This window comes from Erythrolamprus reginae, chromosome 1, assembly GCF_031021105.1.
Source record: "Erythrolamprus reginae isolate rEryReg1 chromosome 1, rEryReg1.hap1, whole genome shotgun sequence".
NCBI lineage: Eukaryota > Metazoa > Chordata > Lepidosauria > Squamata > Dipsadidae > Erythrolamprus > Erythrolamprus reginae.
This window is the reverse complement of record NC_091950.1, coordinates 419643522-419662877: the sequence shown is the minus strand read 5'-3', so window position 1 is coordinate 419662877 and position 19356 is coordinate 419643522. Positions and strand designations below refer to the sequence as shown.

At 39.5% G+C, this 19356-nt stretch overlaps 1 protein-coding gene across 1 annotated transcript in view; it reads left to right on the top strand.

Annotated features, from left to right (window-relative positions):
- The window catches only part of BCAS3 (BCAS3 microtubule associated cell migration factor), an 845338-nt gene that overhangs the window by 146775 nt on the left and 679207 nt on the right, over positions 1-19356 (top strand). Inside the window, 1 exon segment of the mRNA XM_070735381.1 lies at positions 2200-2283. Coding sequence (XP_070591482.1) covers positions 2200-2283 — 84 coding nt within the window.

Sequence of the window (19356 nt, the reverse complement as noted above, 5' to 3'; positions counted from 1 at the left end):
TATAATAGATTAGCAAATAACTTAAATCACATTTCAAATCTCTAATTATTCAGTCTGTCTAAAAAAAACAAACTAAAAAACTTGATATAAAAAAGCTGAAATATTACTCCAATAGCTAATTTTAATCTAAAAAGAGAGAGACTAAGCAATATTTCTTCATTTTTCAATTCTAGTACTCATTTTCTTAAATTCTATTTCAAACCTATTCTAGTTTACATTTAAGTATATGTCACATATTTACAGTATCTAATGCTGCCTCCTTTTCTATTTTTGTCAACTGGGTTCTCCCAGTCATATTTCTCATTCCTTTATCTCTTTTTCATTAAATTTACATTGACTATTTTATCCATTTTTATTTTCAATCCACTCATAAAATTTTCCCCAAATTTTGTAAAACTCTGAGTCTTCTTTATCCTTAGTTTTCATTGTGGGTATATTCATTTTCGCACAGTCCATAATCTTCCTTAATACTTCTCTTTCGACAGAATGAGAGTGTGAATGAAGGAGTGAGAGACAGAATGAAAAAAATGGAATAGAGAATAAAAAAGAGAGAATGAAAGAGAGGGACTAAAATAGAGAGAATGAAAGAGAGAGAGAATGAAAAAGAATGGAATAGAGAATAAAAAAAGAGAGAAAAAAGAGAATGAAAGAGAGAGGGACTGAAACAGAGAGAATGAAAGAGAGAGAGAATGAAAAAGAATGGAATAGAGAAAAAAAGAGAAAAAAAGAGAATGAAAGAGAGAGGGACTGAAACAGAGAATGAAAGAGAGAGAGAATGAAAAAGAATGGAATAGAGAATAAAAAAGAGAGAAAAAAGAGAGAATGAAAGAGAGAGGGACTGAAACAGAGAGAATGAAAGAGAGAGAATGAAAAAGAATGGAATAGAGAATAAAAAAGAGAGAAAAAAGAGAGAATGAAAGAGAGAGGGACTGAAACAGAGAGAATGAAAGAGAGAGAGAATGAAAAAGAATGGAATAGAGAATAAAAAAAGAGAGAAAAAAGAGAATGAAAGAGAGAGGGACTGAAACAGAGAGAATGAAAGAGAGAGAGAATGAAAAAGAATGGAATAGAGAATAAAAAAGAGAGAAAAAAGAGAGAATGAAAGAGAGAGGGACTGAAACAGAGAGAATGAAAGAGAGAGAATGAAAAAGAATGGAATAGAGAATAAAAAAGAGAGAAAAAAGAGAGAATGAAAGAGAGAGGGACTGAAACAGAGAGAATGAAAGAGAGAGAATGAAAAAGAATGGAATAGAGAATAAAAAAGAGAGAAAAAAGAGAGAATGAAAGAGAGAGGGACTGAAACAGAGAGAATGAAAGAGAGAGAGAATGACAAAGAATGGAATAGAAAATAAAAAAGAGAAAATAAAAGGGAGAGAGAATGAAAGAGAGAGGGTGATATAAAAATAAGTATTTTGTTAAGATGCTAATTGTAGCGGCAGAATTGAAGATAGCTGCTCTTGCTATAATCCAAGTCCTCAACTTAACCACCACATTTGAGCTGCAACTCTGCAATGCTAAAAGCAAGACAGTTGTTAAGTGAATTAGGCCCCGTTTTACGACCGTCCTTGCGACAGGTCTTAAGTGAATCACCACAGCTTTTAGCTCAGGGACGCGGTTGTTAAGGCTTCCCCATTGACTTTGCTGGCCAGAACTTTGCAAAATGTGATCATGTGATCCCGAGTCACCTCAACTGTCATACGTACCTGCCAGTTGCCTAGCATCTGAATTTCTTGGTCATGTGACTATGGGGATGCTGCAATGGTCGCAAGAGCCGGGGTGGCGCAGCAGGTAGAGTGCTGTACTGCAGGCCACTGAAGCTGACTGTAGATCCGTAGGTCAGCGGTTCAAATCTCATCACTGGCTCAAGGTTGACTCAGCCTTCCATCCTGGGTAAAATGAGGACCCAGATTGTGGGGGCAATACGCTGGCTTTGTTAAAACATGCTATTGTTAACATGTTGTAAGCTGTCCTGAGTCTAAGGAGAAGGGCGGCATAAAAATTGAATAAATAAATAAATAAGTGAGAAAACGGCCATAAGTCACTTTTTTCCCAGTGCCATTGTAACTCTGGTTGCTAAAAGAACTGTTGTAAGTGGAGGACTGTTTGTAACGGGGTGGAGGGAAGGATGGGAGGGTCTTCCGAAGGGGGCCTGCTGTTGATTGGTTGACTTGACCTAATGCAAACACTTCCTTCTTGCAGCTGATTCGTTGCCATCAGTCCCGAGGCGGAGCTTGTGGCGATAACATTCAGTCCTACACAGCCACAGTCATCAGCGCAGCCAAAGTAAGTCTATCGGTGGTCATTTCCTTTCTGTGGCCGACATGGCCACGTAGTTTTTTTTTCTATTTAAAGGTAGTTGTTATTCTGATTTTCATTTCAGGGTTGTGTAGAGGTGGACCTCGACTTACGACCACAATTAAACCCGGACATTGTTGTTAAGTGAGATATTTGCTGAGTTTTGCTTCATTTTATTACCCTTCTTGCCACAGTTGTTATCACCACAGTTGATAAGTGAGTGACCTGGTTGCTAAGTGGATCTGGATTTCCCATTGTCAGAAGGTCACAAAAGGAGATCACGTGACCTCAGGACACTGCAACCCGTCATAAATAGGAATCAATCGCCAAGCGTCTCGATTTTGATCACATGACAGGGCCAGTCACTAAATCAATTGTTGTAAGTCGAGGACTACCTGTATAGCCAGAAACAGTTACAGTGTTCCCTCAATTTTCGCGGGGAATGCGTTCTGAGACCGCCCGCGAAAGTCGAATTTCCGCGAAGTAGAGATGCGGAAGTAAATACACTATTTTTGGCTATGAACAGTATCCCAAGCCTTCCCTTAACACTTTAAACCCCTAAATTGTAATTTCCCATTCTCTTAGCAACCATTTTGATTATTACTCACCATGTTTATATATTAAAGTTTATTAAAAAAATATTTATTAAAGGTGGATGAAAGTTTGGCAATGACATATGATGTCATCGGGCAGCAAAAACCGTGGTATAGGGGAAAAAACCACGAAGTATTTTTTAATTAATATTTTTGAAAAACCATGGTACAGACTTTTCGCAAAATTCGAACCCGCGAAAATCGAGGGACCACTGTATTTCAGTTGTATAACTCCCATTACTATTACTATTACTGTATTACTATATTACTATTACTATTACTATTACTATTAGTCTTCTCATCATACCTATCAGCCATCTCCTCCCACTTATGACTATATGTCTGTAACTTGTTGCTTGTATCCTTATGATTTAAATTAATATTGATTGTTTTCTGATTGCTTATTTGACCCTTATGACTATCATTAAGTTTTATCTCATGATTTCTTGACAAATATTTCTATTTTGTTATGTTCACTGACAGCATATGCACCAATGACAAATTCCTTATATGTCCAATCACACTTGGACAATAAATAATTCTATTTATTCTATTCTATTCTATTCTATTCTATTCTACTCTACTCTACTCTACTCTACTCTACCCTACCCTATCCTACTCTACTCTACTCCCTCAAAAGGGTTACAGGCGAAAATAAGAAAATGGCAGGTTTTATAACAATAAAATACAAACAGTTAAACAATTAATCTTAACAGTTAATCTTGACAAACCAATTAAAACAACATTAAAAGGACATTTTTTCACCTGGAAAAAAAATGGGTAGGAACTTAAATGTAGCTGTGCTTTTTATAAAACAGGAACATAATTTCTCCCTAATCCAACATCCACTGTGAAAATGGTTATCCAGAAAACCCACAGGCACGATCGGAGCCCAGCACTGAGAGAGCCGGTGGTCAGGAGGGATCAAGGCTGAAACAACATCTGGAGGGCCACCATTTTGACATAAATATAAATGTGAATGAAGGAATATATATTTTCACAGCATGAGAACATATGCCTTTAAAAAAAAATCATGTCTCTGAATATGGAAATCCTATGGAAAACATCTGGGTAAGATTAAAGAGTAAAACGTGGTACCTTTGTGGGCATCAGCTGCAGGCCACCTACCCAGATAGAAGACGTGGCCGAGGGCTTTTAAAACCCTAGCTCCAATACAGGTAGTCCTTGACTGACGACCACAATGGAGCCCAAAATGTATGTTACTAAGCAAGGCAGTTGTTAAATGAGTTTTGCCCCATTTTGCCACCTGTCTTGCCATGGTTGTTAAGTGAATGGCTGCAATTGCTAAGTTAAGAACATGGTTGATAAGTTAAGAACATGGAATTCACTTCCAGAAAAGATTGTGACAGCTGTCAGTCTAGAATGCTTCAAGGCAGGATTAGACAGATCCATGGATCCTGTATACTGCACGAGTCAAAAAGAGGGTGGGGGAAATATTTACTGACCCCTCACATCCTGGACACAAACTGTTTCAACTCCTACCCTCAAAACGTCGCTACAGAGCCCTGCACACCAAGACAACTAGACACAAGAACAGTTTTTTTCTGAACGCCATCATTCTGCTAAACAAATAATTCCCTCAACACTGTCAGACTTTCTACTAAATCTGCACTTCTATTCTACTAGTTTTTCTCATCATTCCTATCACACATTTCCTCTCATATTGACTGTATGGCTGTAACTTGTTGCTTATATCCTAAGATTTTTATTAATATTGCTTCTTCATTGCTTATTTGACCCCTATGACAATCATTAAGTGTTGTACCACATGATTCTTGACAAATGTATATTTTATTTTACGTACGCTGAGAGCAGATGCACCAAGACAAATTCCTTGTGTGTCCAATCACACTTGGCCAATAAAATTCTATTCTATTTTATAACAAGTGTATCATAGGTGGTTATTGAAACGGATGTCCATGTGCCGCCTCTATGTTGGTTGAGGCAGGCAGAATTCCCTCGGGTCCCATTTGTTGGGGGTCAAGGGAAAGGGAGGGTTTTGCCTTTTCTTTCTGCTGAAGATCCCCATGGACAATTGGTGGGCCACTGTGTGACATAGAATGCTGGACTCGATGGGCTTTAGCCCGATTCAGCAGGGCTCTTCTTAGGTTCTTATGTTCTTATGTTGGTAAGCAAATCTGCCTTTCCCATTGAGTTTGCTTGACAGAAGGTGTGATCACAGGACCCTGCAGCGGTCAGAAATATGAGTCAGTTGCCAAGTACCCGAATTTTGTGACCATGATGCAGTGGTCATAAGTGTGAAAATGGCCATAAGTCACTTTTTCAGTGCTGTTATAACTTCGATTTCAGAGTCGGTTTAATGTCAAAGCAAAACTCCGAAGCAGGTAGATTCCCCAAAGAACACATTTATTGGATACGTCATATTAGCACAACTGGTGAAAACCGACTCTGAAAGTTCCAACAGTTTTCACCTGATTACAAGAGAAAGTCTTCCCCCTTTTCCTGAAGTCATCAATCACATTGTCCAGTAGAGGTGCTGGCCGGTTGCCTGGTTACTTCGCTCCTCCTCTTCCAGCCACCTGTTCGAATGACCTTGGTTCCCACAGGAAAACCTTTTGTTTTGACTACAAAACTCCAGTTAACTATTTCCCTCCCCTTCCCATCTAGTGGCAACCCTGAAGCCTGAAAAGAGGTTCGCTTCAGGGTTGACATTTTTATTTATTTGTTTTGTCAAGTACTATTGGTAGTATACAAAGATATAACTATGTTTATATACATTATACTAGTAAGAGAAAAACAATAGGACTTATGCACGCCCCTTACTGACATCTTAGGAATCGGGAGAAGTCAACAGTGGATAGTGTAAGGGTAAACCTTTGGGCATTAGATGATGATACTATAGAGTCAGGTAGTGAGTTCCATGCATTAACTACTCGGTTACTAAAGTCGTATTTCCTGCAGTCGAGTTTGGAGCGGTATACTTTAAGTTTGTATCTGTTGTGTGCTCGAGTATTGTTGTGGTTGAAGCTGAAGTAGTCGCTGACAGAAAGGACATTGTTGGAGATGATTTTATGGGCTATGCTTAGGTTGTGTTTAAGGTGATGTAGTTCCCAAGCCTAGGATTGTAAATCTAGTTGCGAGTGGAGGAGTGGAGAGCTCTTCTAGTAAAGTATCTCTGGACATTTTCTAAAGTTTTTATGTCCGAAATGCAGTGTGTGTTCCAGAAAGATTCAAAGCCATTTCCTCTTCCCTTTCTACATTACAATCTGGTAGGAAATTGTGACACATAGATCCATAATTCAGGAATTCTGTTCTGGCATTGGCCTCCGGTCAGGCATCTTTCGCTGGATTTTTGAACTGACTTAGGGGTTGAATTAGGCGACAGTCCCTCCCAGCTCATACGTTCTAAATTTATATCCGTAAATTCAGTTAAAGAAAAACATTCTCATTTAACTGCGAAATGCATCCCTTTCTGGGTTTTTGAAGCCGCGCTTATTATAACTCCCATCAGCTTCTCACTTTCTGGGAGAAGACATGGTGGTTTGCAAGAAAGGAATTGGACATTCGAAGTTTTCAATTGGTGGGCTATGACCGGCTTCTTCAAAACAACCCACAGAAAAAGGCAGAGAATGTGCCATTTCCTTAGAATAAACAAGCAACATTTTGAAAAGAGGAGAAAAAATGTGTATCCCATAATGATGACTGTGCATGCCAACCAATCTTCTGTTAAATGTGTGGAAAAATCACAGGTTTTGTATCGGTCAAGACAATTATGGATGTGTGTGTATTTCTGGGGTGGCGAGGAGGAGTACAGAATCGTGTTACACAATTTGTTTTGTCAACTTTAATACAAAACAAAATACATATGTTTTCTTAATTTCATGAATCCCAGCACATTCTCATTCTTATTCTTAGAATTGAAAAGGTAGTCTTTCCATTTCTGGATTTGTATTTCTGCTTAAATAGTGATCATTTAAATATTCATCCAGGGAAATACACCTTGATGGTCAAGTGGGTTTTCTGCTGCAAACGTTAAAGAGAAATTATTGTATTATAGCTAATTAATATTTAGCACGTCCCCTTTCCCAAGTCCTACAGCAAACAAAGGACATTTTGGGCATTCTGAAACTTAAGTGTGCTTTCAAATTACAAGGTATTTTGGTAAAATTATGGTAAATAAGGCCAAATAGAGTTTGGTTTAGTGGCTAAGGCAGCAGATTAGAAACTGGGAGATTGTGAGTTTTGGTTCTGTTATAGGCATGAAAGCCAGCTGGGTGACTTTGGGCCAATTGCTAGGAGACAGGGTGGTCTAGTCCCTCCTTAACCCTGAAAGCTGGGTGACCTTGGGCCAGTCACTCTCAGCCTTACTCATCTCACGTTGTTATGGGGAAAATAGGAGGAGGCAGGAGTATTGTATGGGTTCTTCTGCCATAATGTCATAAGTTTTATTAATTGAAACCATAGAAACATAGAAACATAGAAGACTGACCGCAGAAAAAGACCTCATGATCCATCTAGTCTGCCCTTATACTATTTTCTGTATTTTATCTTACAATGGATATATGTTTATCCCAGGCTTGTTTAAATTCAGTTACTGTGGATTTACCAACCACGTCTGCTGGACGTTTGTTCCAAGCATCTGCTACTCTTTCAGTAAAATAATATTTTCTCATGTTGCTTCTGATATTTCCCCCAACTAACTTCAGATTGTATCCCCTTATTCTTGGGTTCACTTTCCTATTAAAAACACTTCCCTCCTGAACCTTAGTTAACCCTTTAACATATTTAAATGTTTCGATCATGTCCCCCCTTTTCCTTCTGTCCTCCAGACTAGACAGATTGAGTTCATTCAGTCTTTCCTGATAAATTTTATGCTTAAGACCTTCCACCATTTTTGTAGCCCGTCTTTGAACCCGTTCAATTTTGTCAATATCTTTTTGTAGGTAAAGTCTCCAGAACTGAACACAGTATTCCAAATGTGGTCTCACCAGCGCTCTATATAGCGGGATCACAATCTCCCTCTTCCTGCTTGTTATACCTCTAGCTATGCAGCCAAGCATCCTACTTGCTTTTCCTACCGCCCGACCACACTGCTCACCCATTCTGAGACTGTCAGAAATCAGTATCCCTAAATCCTTCTCTTCTGAAGTTTTTGCTAACACAGAACTGCCAATGCAATACTCAGATTGAGGATTCCTTTTTCCCAAGTGCATTATTTTACATTTGGAAACATTAAACTGCAGTTTCCATTGCTTTGACCATTTATCTAGTAAAGGTAACTCATTTACCATATTAAAGACACCTCCAGGAATATCAACCCTATTGCACACTTTAGAGTCATCAGCAAAGAGACAAACCTTCCCTACCAAACCTTCCCTTATGTCACTCACAAACATATTTGTGAAATATGAAAAAGCTGTCCTGAATCTGGTACCTAGGCTACACTGTATCTTTGCTGCTTTTAACAAATACAGTGGTCCCTCTTCTTAAGAACTTCATTTGTTCCGTGACCAGGTTCTTAAGTAGAAAAATTTGGAAGTAGAAGCAATTTTTCCCATAGGAATCAATGTAAAAGCAAATAATGTGTGCAAACCCATTAGGAAAGAAATAAAAGCTCGGAATTTGGGTGGTGGGAGGAGGAGGACAGTTGCTGCTGAAGGAAGAAGATGAGGTGAGGGGAATCAAAAAAATCCAAAACTTTAAGGCTTTAAAAAAAAAGGGATTCTGAGACGGCGAGGAGGAGCACGCACCTCCCATACACCCGGTGCGAGGCTGCCTCCCATATACTGCGCCAGAGAGGGAAACCCAGGCGGGCGAGAGGGGGGAACCTTCCGCTCCTTTGACCAAAAGGCTGCTGCTGCTACTACCTGCTTCCTCTTCCTTCCCATGCTGAAGGGCTCCCCTCTCCTCTCGCTCCTCGCTTTGTAGCCGGCACCTTTCCTTCACTGTGGTGACTCCTCGGTTTGACTGAAGCCGAGTTGATTCAGCCGGGGCAAAGCGCTCCCTTTATCCTTTCTGCGCCCAGACGCTCTGGGAGGCAACCTCATGCCGCGTCTGTGGGAGGCAGCGCGAGGGAGTCACCACAGCAAAGTGTTTTATTCCCTCTCCAAGTGCCCAGAGAAAGGAAAATGCTCTGGTCACTCTGGGCTGCCCAGAGTGAAGGGAGCGTTTCTTTTCTCTGGGCGCTGGCAGAAGTTTATTCTCTCTCTCACTCTGGACTGCCAAAGCCTCCTTAAGCACCACGGAAAGGTTCCTCTGGCAGCCCAGAAAAGCCCGAGATGGCCAGGATTAAAGGGGGAATGGCAGGAAACTGGCCAGGCCTTCATGCCGCTCTCAAATTTCCTGGGAAAGTTTTCCAGGCTCAGGTTCTTAAGTAGAAAATGGTTCTTAAGTAGAAAATGGTTCTTAAGAAGAGGCAAAAAAAATCTTGAACACCCAGTTCTTAAATAGAAAAGTTCTTAAGTAGAGGCATTCTTAAGTAGAGGTACCACTGTAGTTGTCAGGGTTCCAAATAGCGTCTAAAATTAAATCAGAGTCCGAGGCAATTTCTTCCTCAAGTTCCAACTTATTAGCAAAGCCGTGTTGGCACATCTGGATGAATCCCAAGTCTTTTGGTGTTCCCCACCCAGTTGAAAGTTCAAGCCCTTGTCCTCACTCCCCCAAGCCCGTCACGTTGACCAGTGTCCAACTGCCAGCCTGGCAGATCCACCCATCTCCTTCCGTGCAGGTGCAGGAGTGCGATGACAAAGAACGACTTTGACTTTCTAGAAGGAATGGGAGTGTAAATGCTGGCTGGGAAATTCTGGGAGTTGAAGTCCAGACACCTTCAAGTTACCAAGATTGGGAAACACTGGTCTAGTTGATGGGACCTGCAGAAGGGCAACTTTGTGGGACAAAGGCGACCTCGCAAGTAATCTGGCCCGATGCCATATAAGGCTGATATTCAGGACTTTCACAGCTCCTCCTCACCCCTGTTCTGTCGGGCTCTCTGGCAGACTCCTTCCAAAAATTCACAGGTACAAATTTTAGACACACACACCTTTGAAAATTCAAAACAATGTTCTTCATAATGAAAATTCACTTAAACCAAGCCCTCTTTTGGTATAGCACAGAGCACTCGTCTCCAAACAAACTGGTAATTTGTACAAGTCCCTTATCAGTTCTGTGGTACTTAGCTTGCAGCTGTGAGGCAATTCACAGTCCTTCTTCTTTCACAAAGTGACACACACTTTGCTCTGGTTTAGTTTCAAAGCGGGGAAAAATCAGCACACAAAAGGTCAAAGTCAGTAAAGCAGTCACGAAACACAACGATCAGATAATCCTCCACAATGGCCAAACCCACAGGCTGCTCTTTATAGCAGCCTAACTAATGACCACAGCCCCACCCAACCACAGGTGGCCTCATTTTCTTTGATAGTAATCTCTCAGTTGTTGCTGCCTATGCATCGCTCTCCGCATGCGTGGCTGTATCATGAACTCTTGTTCTGAATCCAAGGAGGAGCTAGAGAATTGATCTCCTTCTGAGCTGTCTGCCACACTCTCCTCCTCCCTGTCACTCATGTCTTATTGGTCAGAGGAGCCTTCATCATCAGATTCCACCAGGGGCAAAACAGGCCTGCAGCATGTGGATGTCTCCCCCACATCCACAGTCCTTGGGGCAGGAGCTGGGCCAGAGCTAACCACAACAACCTCTAAATAATATAATTTTGACATGCCAGACCAAAATTTAAACACTGGACTTCCTTACCCACAGTAACACTGATACTCCCCCCCCCTTTCCTTTCTTTTTAAATTTTTTTCTTTTTTTTTCTTTTGCAGTCCTTTGAGCCCCAAAGTGGGACAAGTCGCTTTTAAAACCCATAGGCAAACAAGCAGGCATCTGTTTTGTCTTGTTACCTGATAACCTTGTAATGAGTCCTAACAGCTTATGTGAGAGCAGAGCCATTAGCGCTAATGGACAGAGAAGACAGCCGATATGGCATGGGAAAGGTTAAAAGATGACCGAAGGAAAATTCACAAATATGCTTACTGCAGAAAGGAACGGGACGGCAGGGCCATTTCAGGCTTGATATTTACGGACTAATGGATTGGGTCAAATTGGAATCTGCTTTTCTGATGGCTTTTTTTTTTTTTTGGCTGTCTTGCCTTCTGCTGCAGGGCAGGGGTGGTTATTGCTTAGATAAGCACCCTGCCTTTTACTTTCTGAAACTTCGACAGTTGCTCCCTCATGCTATATCTAGGTTGGCTAACTTTCTGTGCGTCCGAGCGGGCATCTCAGAAGGACCACAAAACCACGACTTCTGGACAAACGCTTGGCAGCTAGCGTTGGAGAGGGAGCATCCAGTTTGATGAAAAGAAGGACTAGGGGTGACATGATAGCAGTCCAGTATCTCAGGGATTGCCACAAAGAAGAGGGGATTGACCTACTCTGAAATGGCATAGAAACATAGAAACATAGAAGACTGATGGCAGAAAAAAGACCTCATGATCCATCTAGTCTGTCCTTATACTATTTTCTGTATTTTATCTTAGGATGGATATATGTTTATCCCAGGCATGTTTAAATTCAGTTACTGTGGATTTACCAACCATGTCTGCTGGAAGTTTGTTCCAAGGATCTACTATTCTTTCAGTAAAATAATATTTTCTCATGTTGCTTTTGATCTTTCCCCCAACTAACTTCAGATTGTGTCCCCTTGTTCTTGTGTTCACTTTCCTATTAAAATCACTTCCCTCCTGGACCTTATTTAACCTTTTAACATACAGTATTTAAATGTTTCGATCATGTCCCCCCTTTTCCTTCTGTCCTCCGGACTATACAGATGGAGTTCATGAAGTCTTTCCTGATACGTTTTATGCTTAAGACCTTCCACCATTCTTTTAGCCCGTCTTTGGACCCGTTCAATTTTGTCAATATCGTTTTGTAGCTGAGGTCTCCAGAACTGGACACAGTATTCCAAATGTGGTCTCACCAATGTTCTATATAAGGGGATCACAATCTCCCTCTTTCTGCTTGTTATATCTCTAGGTATGCAGCCAAGCATCCTACTTGCTTTCCCTACCGCCTGACTGCACTGTTCACCCAGCATTATCATGTATGTGTGAGTGCCCACACCCATAATTCATAACTCATAATTCATAACCGATAATTCATCCCATAACTGGGATGAGTGAAAACAACTTCCCCCGCCCCCTGGAGGCCCTCTGGAGGCTGGAAATGGCTTGTTTCTCAACTTCTGGTGGACCCGGGAGGCTCGTGTTTTGCCCTTCCAGGCTTCAAAGGCTTCCCTGGAGCCGGAGGAGGGTAAAAATGCCCTCTCCCATCTCCCTGGAGGTTCTCTTGATGCCAAAAACACCTTCCCAGAGCCCCTGTGTGAGCAAAGAATCAGCTGGCTGGCATAGATATGAGCTAGAGCAGTGTTTCCCAACCTTGGCAACTTGAAGATATTAGGACTTCAACTCCCAGAATTCCCCAGCCAGCGAATGCTGGCTGGGGAATTCTGGAAATTGAAGTCCAGATATCTCCAAGTTGCCATGGTTGGGAAACACTGAGCTAGAGCAACGGCTTGTGTGCCAGCAGATATGGCTCCACATGCCACCTGTGGCACCCATGCCATAGGTTCACCATCACTGCCATAGGGTTTCCTGCCTAAGCAGAGGGTTGGACTAGAAAACCTCCAAGGTACCTTCCAACTTCGCTATTCTGTATACGAATCCTAGTAGACAATCACTTAAGCATGAGCCAGCAGTATGCGACAGCAGCCAAAAAAGCCAGTGCAATCCTAAAGGGATCATGTGACGTGTTAATAGAACTTTATAACTTTAGAAGAGCCGGGGTGGCGCAGCAGGTAGAGTGCTGTACTGCAGGCCACTGAAGCTGACTGTAGATCTGAAGGTCAGCAGCTCAAATCTCATCACCGGCTCAAGGTTGACTCAGCCTTCCATCCTTCCGAGGTGGGTCAAATGAGGACCCGGATTGTGGGGGCAATATGCTGGCTGTGTTAAAAAGTGCTATTGCTAACATGTTGTAAGCCGCCCTGAGTCTAAAGAGAAGGGCGACATAAAAATTGAATGAATGAATGGATGGATGGATGGATGGATGGATGGATGAATGAATGAATGAATGAATGAATGAATGAATGAATGAATAAATAAATAATGCCTTGGTAAGGCCATGCTTGGAATACTGCATCTAGTTTTGGTCACAATGATGCAAAAAGGATGTTGAGACTCTAGAAAGAGTGCAGAGAAGAGCAACCAAGATGATTAGGGGAGTGTAGGCTAAAACATAGGAAGAACGGTTGCAGGAACTGGGCCTGGCTAGTTTAATGAAAAGAAGGACTAGGGTAGATCTGATAGCAGTGTTCCAATATCTCAGGGGTTGCCACAAAGAAGAGGGAGTCAAGCTCTTCTCCAAAGCAATGGGTGGAAACTAAACAAGGATAGAAGCAACTGGGAATTAAGGAGAAATATCCTGTCAGAACAATTAATCAGAGGAGCAATTTGCCTCCAGAAGCTGTGAATGCGCCAACATCGGAGGTTTTTACTAAGAGATTGGACAACCATTTGTCTGAAACGGTAAAGAGTTTCCTGCCTGAAGAGTTTCCAGCCTTTCCTTTCCATTTGAAGAAGTCTGTAAAAATTAACCTAGGAGGACTATAATCAATTTAACAAGTCCAGATTTTAGACAGGAAATGGTTGTCTGGGGAAGACATGTTCAGTAAGGTCAACTTCGATATACAACTATTCATTTAGTGACCATTCGAAGTTATAAGGGCATTGAAAAAAGTGACTTATGACCATTTTTCACACTTACAATGCGCCAACATCTGAGGTTTTTACAAAGAGATTGGACAACCATTTGTCTGAAACAGAAGGAAAAGGGGGGACATGATCGAAACATTTAAATATGTTAAAGGGTTAAATAAGGTCCAGGAGGGAAGTGTTTTTAATAGGAAAGTGAACACAAGAACAAGGGGACACAATCTGAAGTTAGTTGGGGGAAATATCAGAAGCAACATGAGAAAATATTATTTTACTGAAAGAGTAGTAGATCCTTGGAACAAACTTTCAGCAGACGTGGTTGGTAAATTCAGCAGACGTGGTTGGTGAATTTAAACATGCCTGGGATAAACATAGATCCATTGTAAGATAAAATACAGGAAATAGTATAAGGGCAGACTAGATGGACCATGAGGTCTCTTTCTGCCGTCAGTCTTCTATGTTTATATTTTTCTAAGAAAGGTTGTAAAATGGGGCAACATTAGGCTCATTTGTGGTTGTAAGTCAAGGACAATCTGTGCAGATGTGCAGTTGAGGATATAAGGGCAGGAATTCATGAGAATTGTTTATTGGTGGGTTGTATTAATTATCCAAGTGAGTTCAGGTGATCTTTGGGGTCCTCGGAAGACTCGGATTTGATTTACACTTTCTGTTTACCTTGTTAAATAGCTCTGGGTCAGGGCGATAACCACAATCTGAAGACTTCCCCTTGAATTACTGCACTTTAGGGAAATCTATATTTGCTCCATCTTTAATAACTTTGCCACCTTTGCCGTTTAGCCCAATGTGGTTAAGAAATGGCAGTTCTTAAATTGGTTGCTGGAATTGGTCCTAATTGTTCTGCATTCAAATCTGAAACCCGATTAAAAAGTTCACCCTTAAGTTGATCCAGGATAATTTTTATGAATTAAAGGAGAGAGCAACTTGCTTTTGAATGATTCAATTAAGTAAGGAATGGGAATGGGGATAGGATAGGATAGGATAGAGAATAGAGAATAGAGAATAGAGAATAGGAGGGGAGGGGAATAGAATAGAATATGGAATGGAATGATAGATCATAGGCTGCAACGTCCTGCCTGTCGGCGACTACTTCAGCTTCAACCACAACAACACAAGAGCACACAACAGATTTAAACTTAATATTAAACACTCCAAACTTGACTGTTAAAAATATGACTTCAGTAACCGAGTTGTCGAAGCGTGGAACTCATTACCGGACTCCATAGTGTCATCCCCAAACCCCCAACACTTTACCCTTAGATTATCCACGGTTGACCTCTCCAGATTCCTAAGAGGTCAGTAAGGGGCGAGTACAAGTGCACTAGAGTGCCTTCCGTCCCCTGTCCTATTGCTCTCCTATATCTCCTATACCTTTCTTCTATTCCTATATCTCTTCTATTCTTTCATTGACATGTTCTATTACTATACCTTCTTTTCTATTCTTTCTTAGATATATTTTACTATGAGTATCTCCTCTATAACCTTCATCATGTATTTTACTATGTGTATATAGATATATATCCTGTAAAACCCTCATTGTGTATTGGACAAAATAAATAAATAAAAAATAAATAAAAGAATACAATAGATGGAAGGGACCCTGGAAGTCTTCTAGTCCAACCCCTGCTTAGGCATTTGTTCATCTACTTCTGCTATTTTTGCTTGTATTCATGCTAGTTGTCAGCGTTCCATCAAACTCCTCATAGCAATTCAGAACTCCAAGACAAAGTGCATTGAAGTAAGATTTCATTTGAGAAGTCATATTGGCACATCTGGGGGGAAATCTGAAATCTGAATTGCATCTGAATCTGAAATCCTGCGTTTTCCCTGACCCGCATGAAAATCCCTACCCTGCCTTGTCCAGTGGCCTTCCCATCACCGGGCCCAATCCTTCTCTTGTCTCAGCTGCCGCCATACTTTGGTCACTCCCTTCCAGGTGCCAGGAGCTCTTGGACGCTTGATCTCACGGGAAAGAATGTTGTTATGACCTACTCCCTTCGCTACTGTCCCGTTCCCACCCTGTAAAATGAATCCAGATACTGACACTAGTATTGTTAAGAATATAAGAGAAGGAACAGGAAGTCCTGGACCCACAACCACAGTTGAGCCCCAAAATTTCTGTTGTTATGTGAGACATTTTGTAAATGAGTTTTGCCCTATATTATTATATTTATTATTTTGCCACAGTTGTTAAGTGAATCACTGCAGTTGATAAGTTAGTAACCCCGTTGTTAACTGAATCTGGCTTCCCCATTGACTTTGTGGCAGGCCAAAGTCTCTAACTCAGTATGAAAGTCATAACTGTGAAAAATGGACATAAGTCACTTTTTTCAGTGCTGTTTCAACTTTGATTGACCACTAAATAGATTGTTATAAGTTGAGGACTACCTATATTGTAAAGGACAGCTCCATCATCTTTTTAAAAGTCTGAATCTGCCCAAATGTTCTCATAACATTGGTTGCTTCAGTTCAATGTTCTACCTGCCAAGCAATTGTAATATTTGTGGCTGCTATAAATACTATGAAATCAATTAAAAAAAACAACAATGGATAATTTGAATTTCAGATAATAGTTCCAAATTGGTGTCTATCTGGAAACTTTGACAGTGGAAGTAAGCATGTTTAAATGGAATCAATTGCTGTTAGCCCATTTTATTTATATATTTCATTTTCGACAAATCCATGAAGGTCAAGCCGGTTCAGAGACTACAACAGGCAGTTGAAATAGGATCCCAATATAATAACCATGATAACAAACCTTCATTTCATGTCAAGAGGAATATGACAGTTCAACAATTAACAGCGCCATTCAAAAGCGATCAAGAGTTTGCAGAGTATAAAATATTCCCCTAGATCAGGATTCCCAAACCTCAACAACATATAGCATCGCCTGTGAAAAGATATAGACTATTGAAATTAGCGAAAGAAAACTATGTGGATTTCTTATTTCTTACTGAAACTCATAAGGGAAGGGAAAAAACAGATAAACGGATAGAGAGTAAAGAATGGAAACAAATTTTTGAGTGTAGAGGAAAAACAAACTGTAAAGGAGTGGCCATATTAATAAATCAAAGAAATGTTTTTCAGGTGATACAAACAAAAGGGGATAAAGAAGGAAGATTATTATTTGTAAAAGGAAAAATGAATCAAAAGATGATAACGTTAGCGGTAATATACGCTCCAAATGTAAATGCTAAACAATTTATTATGAATGCAAAACGTAAACTGGATTTATTTTCAGAGGGGATGGTGATATTTGCTGGGGATTTCAATGTAGAAATAACAGCTAATAACAAAGAAAAGAAGCAATTAAATTTGAATAAGTTAAATATGATAGATTTACACGCTGATAACTCCAATAGAGGGACATATTATTCAGCAAGACACAATAAGTTTAGTTCTATTGATTATATATTCATGAACAAAACAGGAAATATCCAAGTTAAAAGGGCAGAAATCAAAAGTAATTGGATATCTGATCATGCAGCTATAACGGCAGTTATAAAGATAGACCCTACTGGTAGAGAAAGAATTTGGAGATATAACACAATTGTCTCAGTAAGTGAAGAAAACAAGGAAAAAAATTCAGAAAGATATTCAGGAATTTTATGAAATAAATCAAAATGATGGAATGAGACAATCAGTTATCTGGGACACGAAGAAGGCAGTTATTAGGGGTAATCTAATTAGTATGGAGTCTTATATCAGAAAAAGTTGAGGGATGGAAAGGGAAAAAAGAATAAGGGAAATAGAATCAATAAGAGAAAATTTGAGAATAACCAGAAATAAAGAATGGAATGACTTGTTAAAACTTAAACAAAGACAATTAAAGGACATAGAGGAAGAAAATTGGAATAATATGAGAATAGCAGTGAAACAGAGAATTGAAATATGGGGGAAGAAATCAGAATTACAAATGGCGAAATACCTTAAAAAAAGAAAAGAAAAATTAATAATAAATGGTTTGAAGGATAAGGATGGGGTAATGAAATATGGTAACAGAGAAGTAGAAAATGTAATAAGAGAATTTTATGCAAAATTATATGAAAAAGAACATGTTATGTTACAAGAAATAGAGGTTAAAGAAAGGCTGAATGAGGAAGAAAGACAAATGTTAAATGCAAATATAACAAGGGATGAAATAATTAAAGTGGTAAAAGGGCTAAAACCCGGTAAAGCACCAGGCCCCGATGGATTTACAGGTGAATATTATAAAACGTATATAAAAATTCTATTACCGCATTTGGAGAAACTGTATAACAATATCCTCATAACATTAGATGTTCCACAAACATGGAAGGTGTCTGAAATTGTAACAATTCCTAAACCAGGTCGAGACTTAAAAGAACCAGGTTCCTACCGCCCAATTAGTCTGCTAAATCAAGATTATAAAATTTTTATGAAATTTTTAGCAAATAGGTTGGAAAATATATTGCCAAGGATAATTGGGAAAGACCAGTATGGTTTTATAAAAGGGAGAAGAATATATGAGCCAATTAGAAATATAGTGAATGTGCTGCACCATGCCACCAAAATTAAAAGGAAAATGGGATTACTAAAGTTAGATGTTTACAAAGCTTTTGATAAAATAAATCATGAGTATTTGTTCCAATTATGCAATAGTTTGAATATGGGGAAAGGGTTTTGTCAAATAATAAAAGAAATATACAAGGACAACATAGCCTATGTTAGAGTGAATGGAAATAGAACGGAGAAAATAGAAATAAATAATGGGACTAAGCAGGGATGCCCCCTATCCCCGATGCTTTTTGCAATGGCAATTGAAACATTGGCAAATAAAATTAGAAAAGATATACAATGGAAGGGATATCAAATAGGAAGTATGGAATTAAAATTAAATTTATTTGCAGATGATGCTATAATAGTCACAGAAACACCAATAGATATGATTAAAAGAATGATTACAATACTTCAGGAGTTTAAAAACCAATCAGGGTTAAGAGTGAATATGGAAAAATCAGAAATCATTTGTTTAAATACAGGGCCCAAAGAACAAATTGAAATACGGAAGGTATCGGGTTTAAAACTGGGTAGCAAGAAAATAAAACATTTAGGAGTATGATGATTAAAGAACCCGGGTAAAATGGTGGAATTTAATTATAATTTAATATGGAAAAAAATTCAGAAACAAATTAAGAACTGGAAAAATAACAATTTGAGAACATTGGCTAAAGTAAGAGCTTTAAAGATGATGATTATCCCAAAAATGCTATATATTTTACAAGTAATGCATGGAACCTTCCCAATAAGAAAGATAAGAGAATGGGATACTAAATTGAACGTGTGGATAGAAGGTAATAAAAGACCAAGAATTTAAAAAAAATGGCTGATAGCAACGGAGGACGAGGGAGGTTGGGGAAATCCAAACTTGGAGTATTATAGGGACGCATATCATATTGATAGGCTAATGGAATTACAATTATTAGAGGAAAAACCATGGGTAGAATTAGAGAAAGAAATTAATGATATTAAGAATCAGGAATTATTATTTAGGAAATGGAATAAGGTAGAAATAAATAGACTATTAGATCCTACTAAAGCGATAATAGAGAGTTGGATGAAATGGCAAGATAAATTGAAAATGACAAACTCTAAATTAGCAACGCTGCATGTGATAAATACAAAGAAAGAAAGTAACCTCACAAAGATAATATGGGAAATAAGGAGGAAAGGGATACAGAGA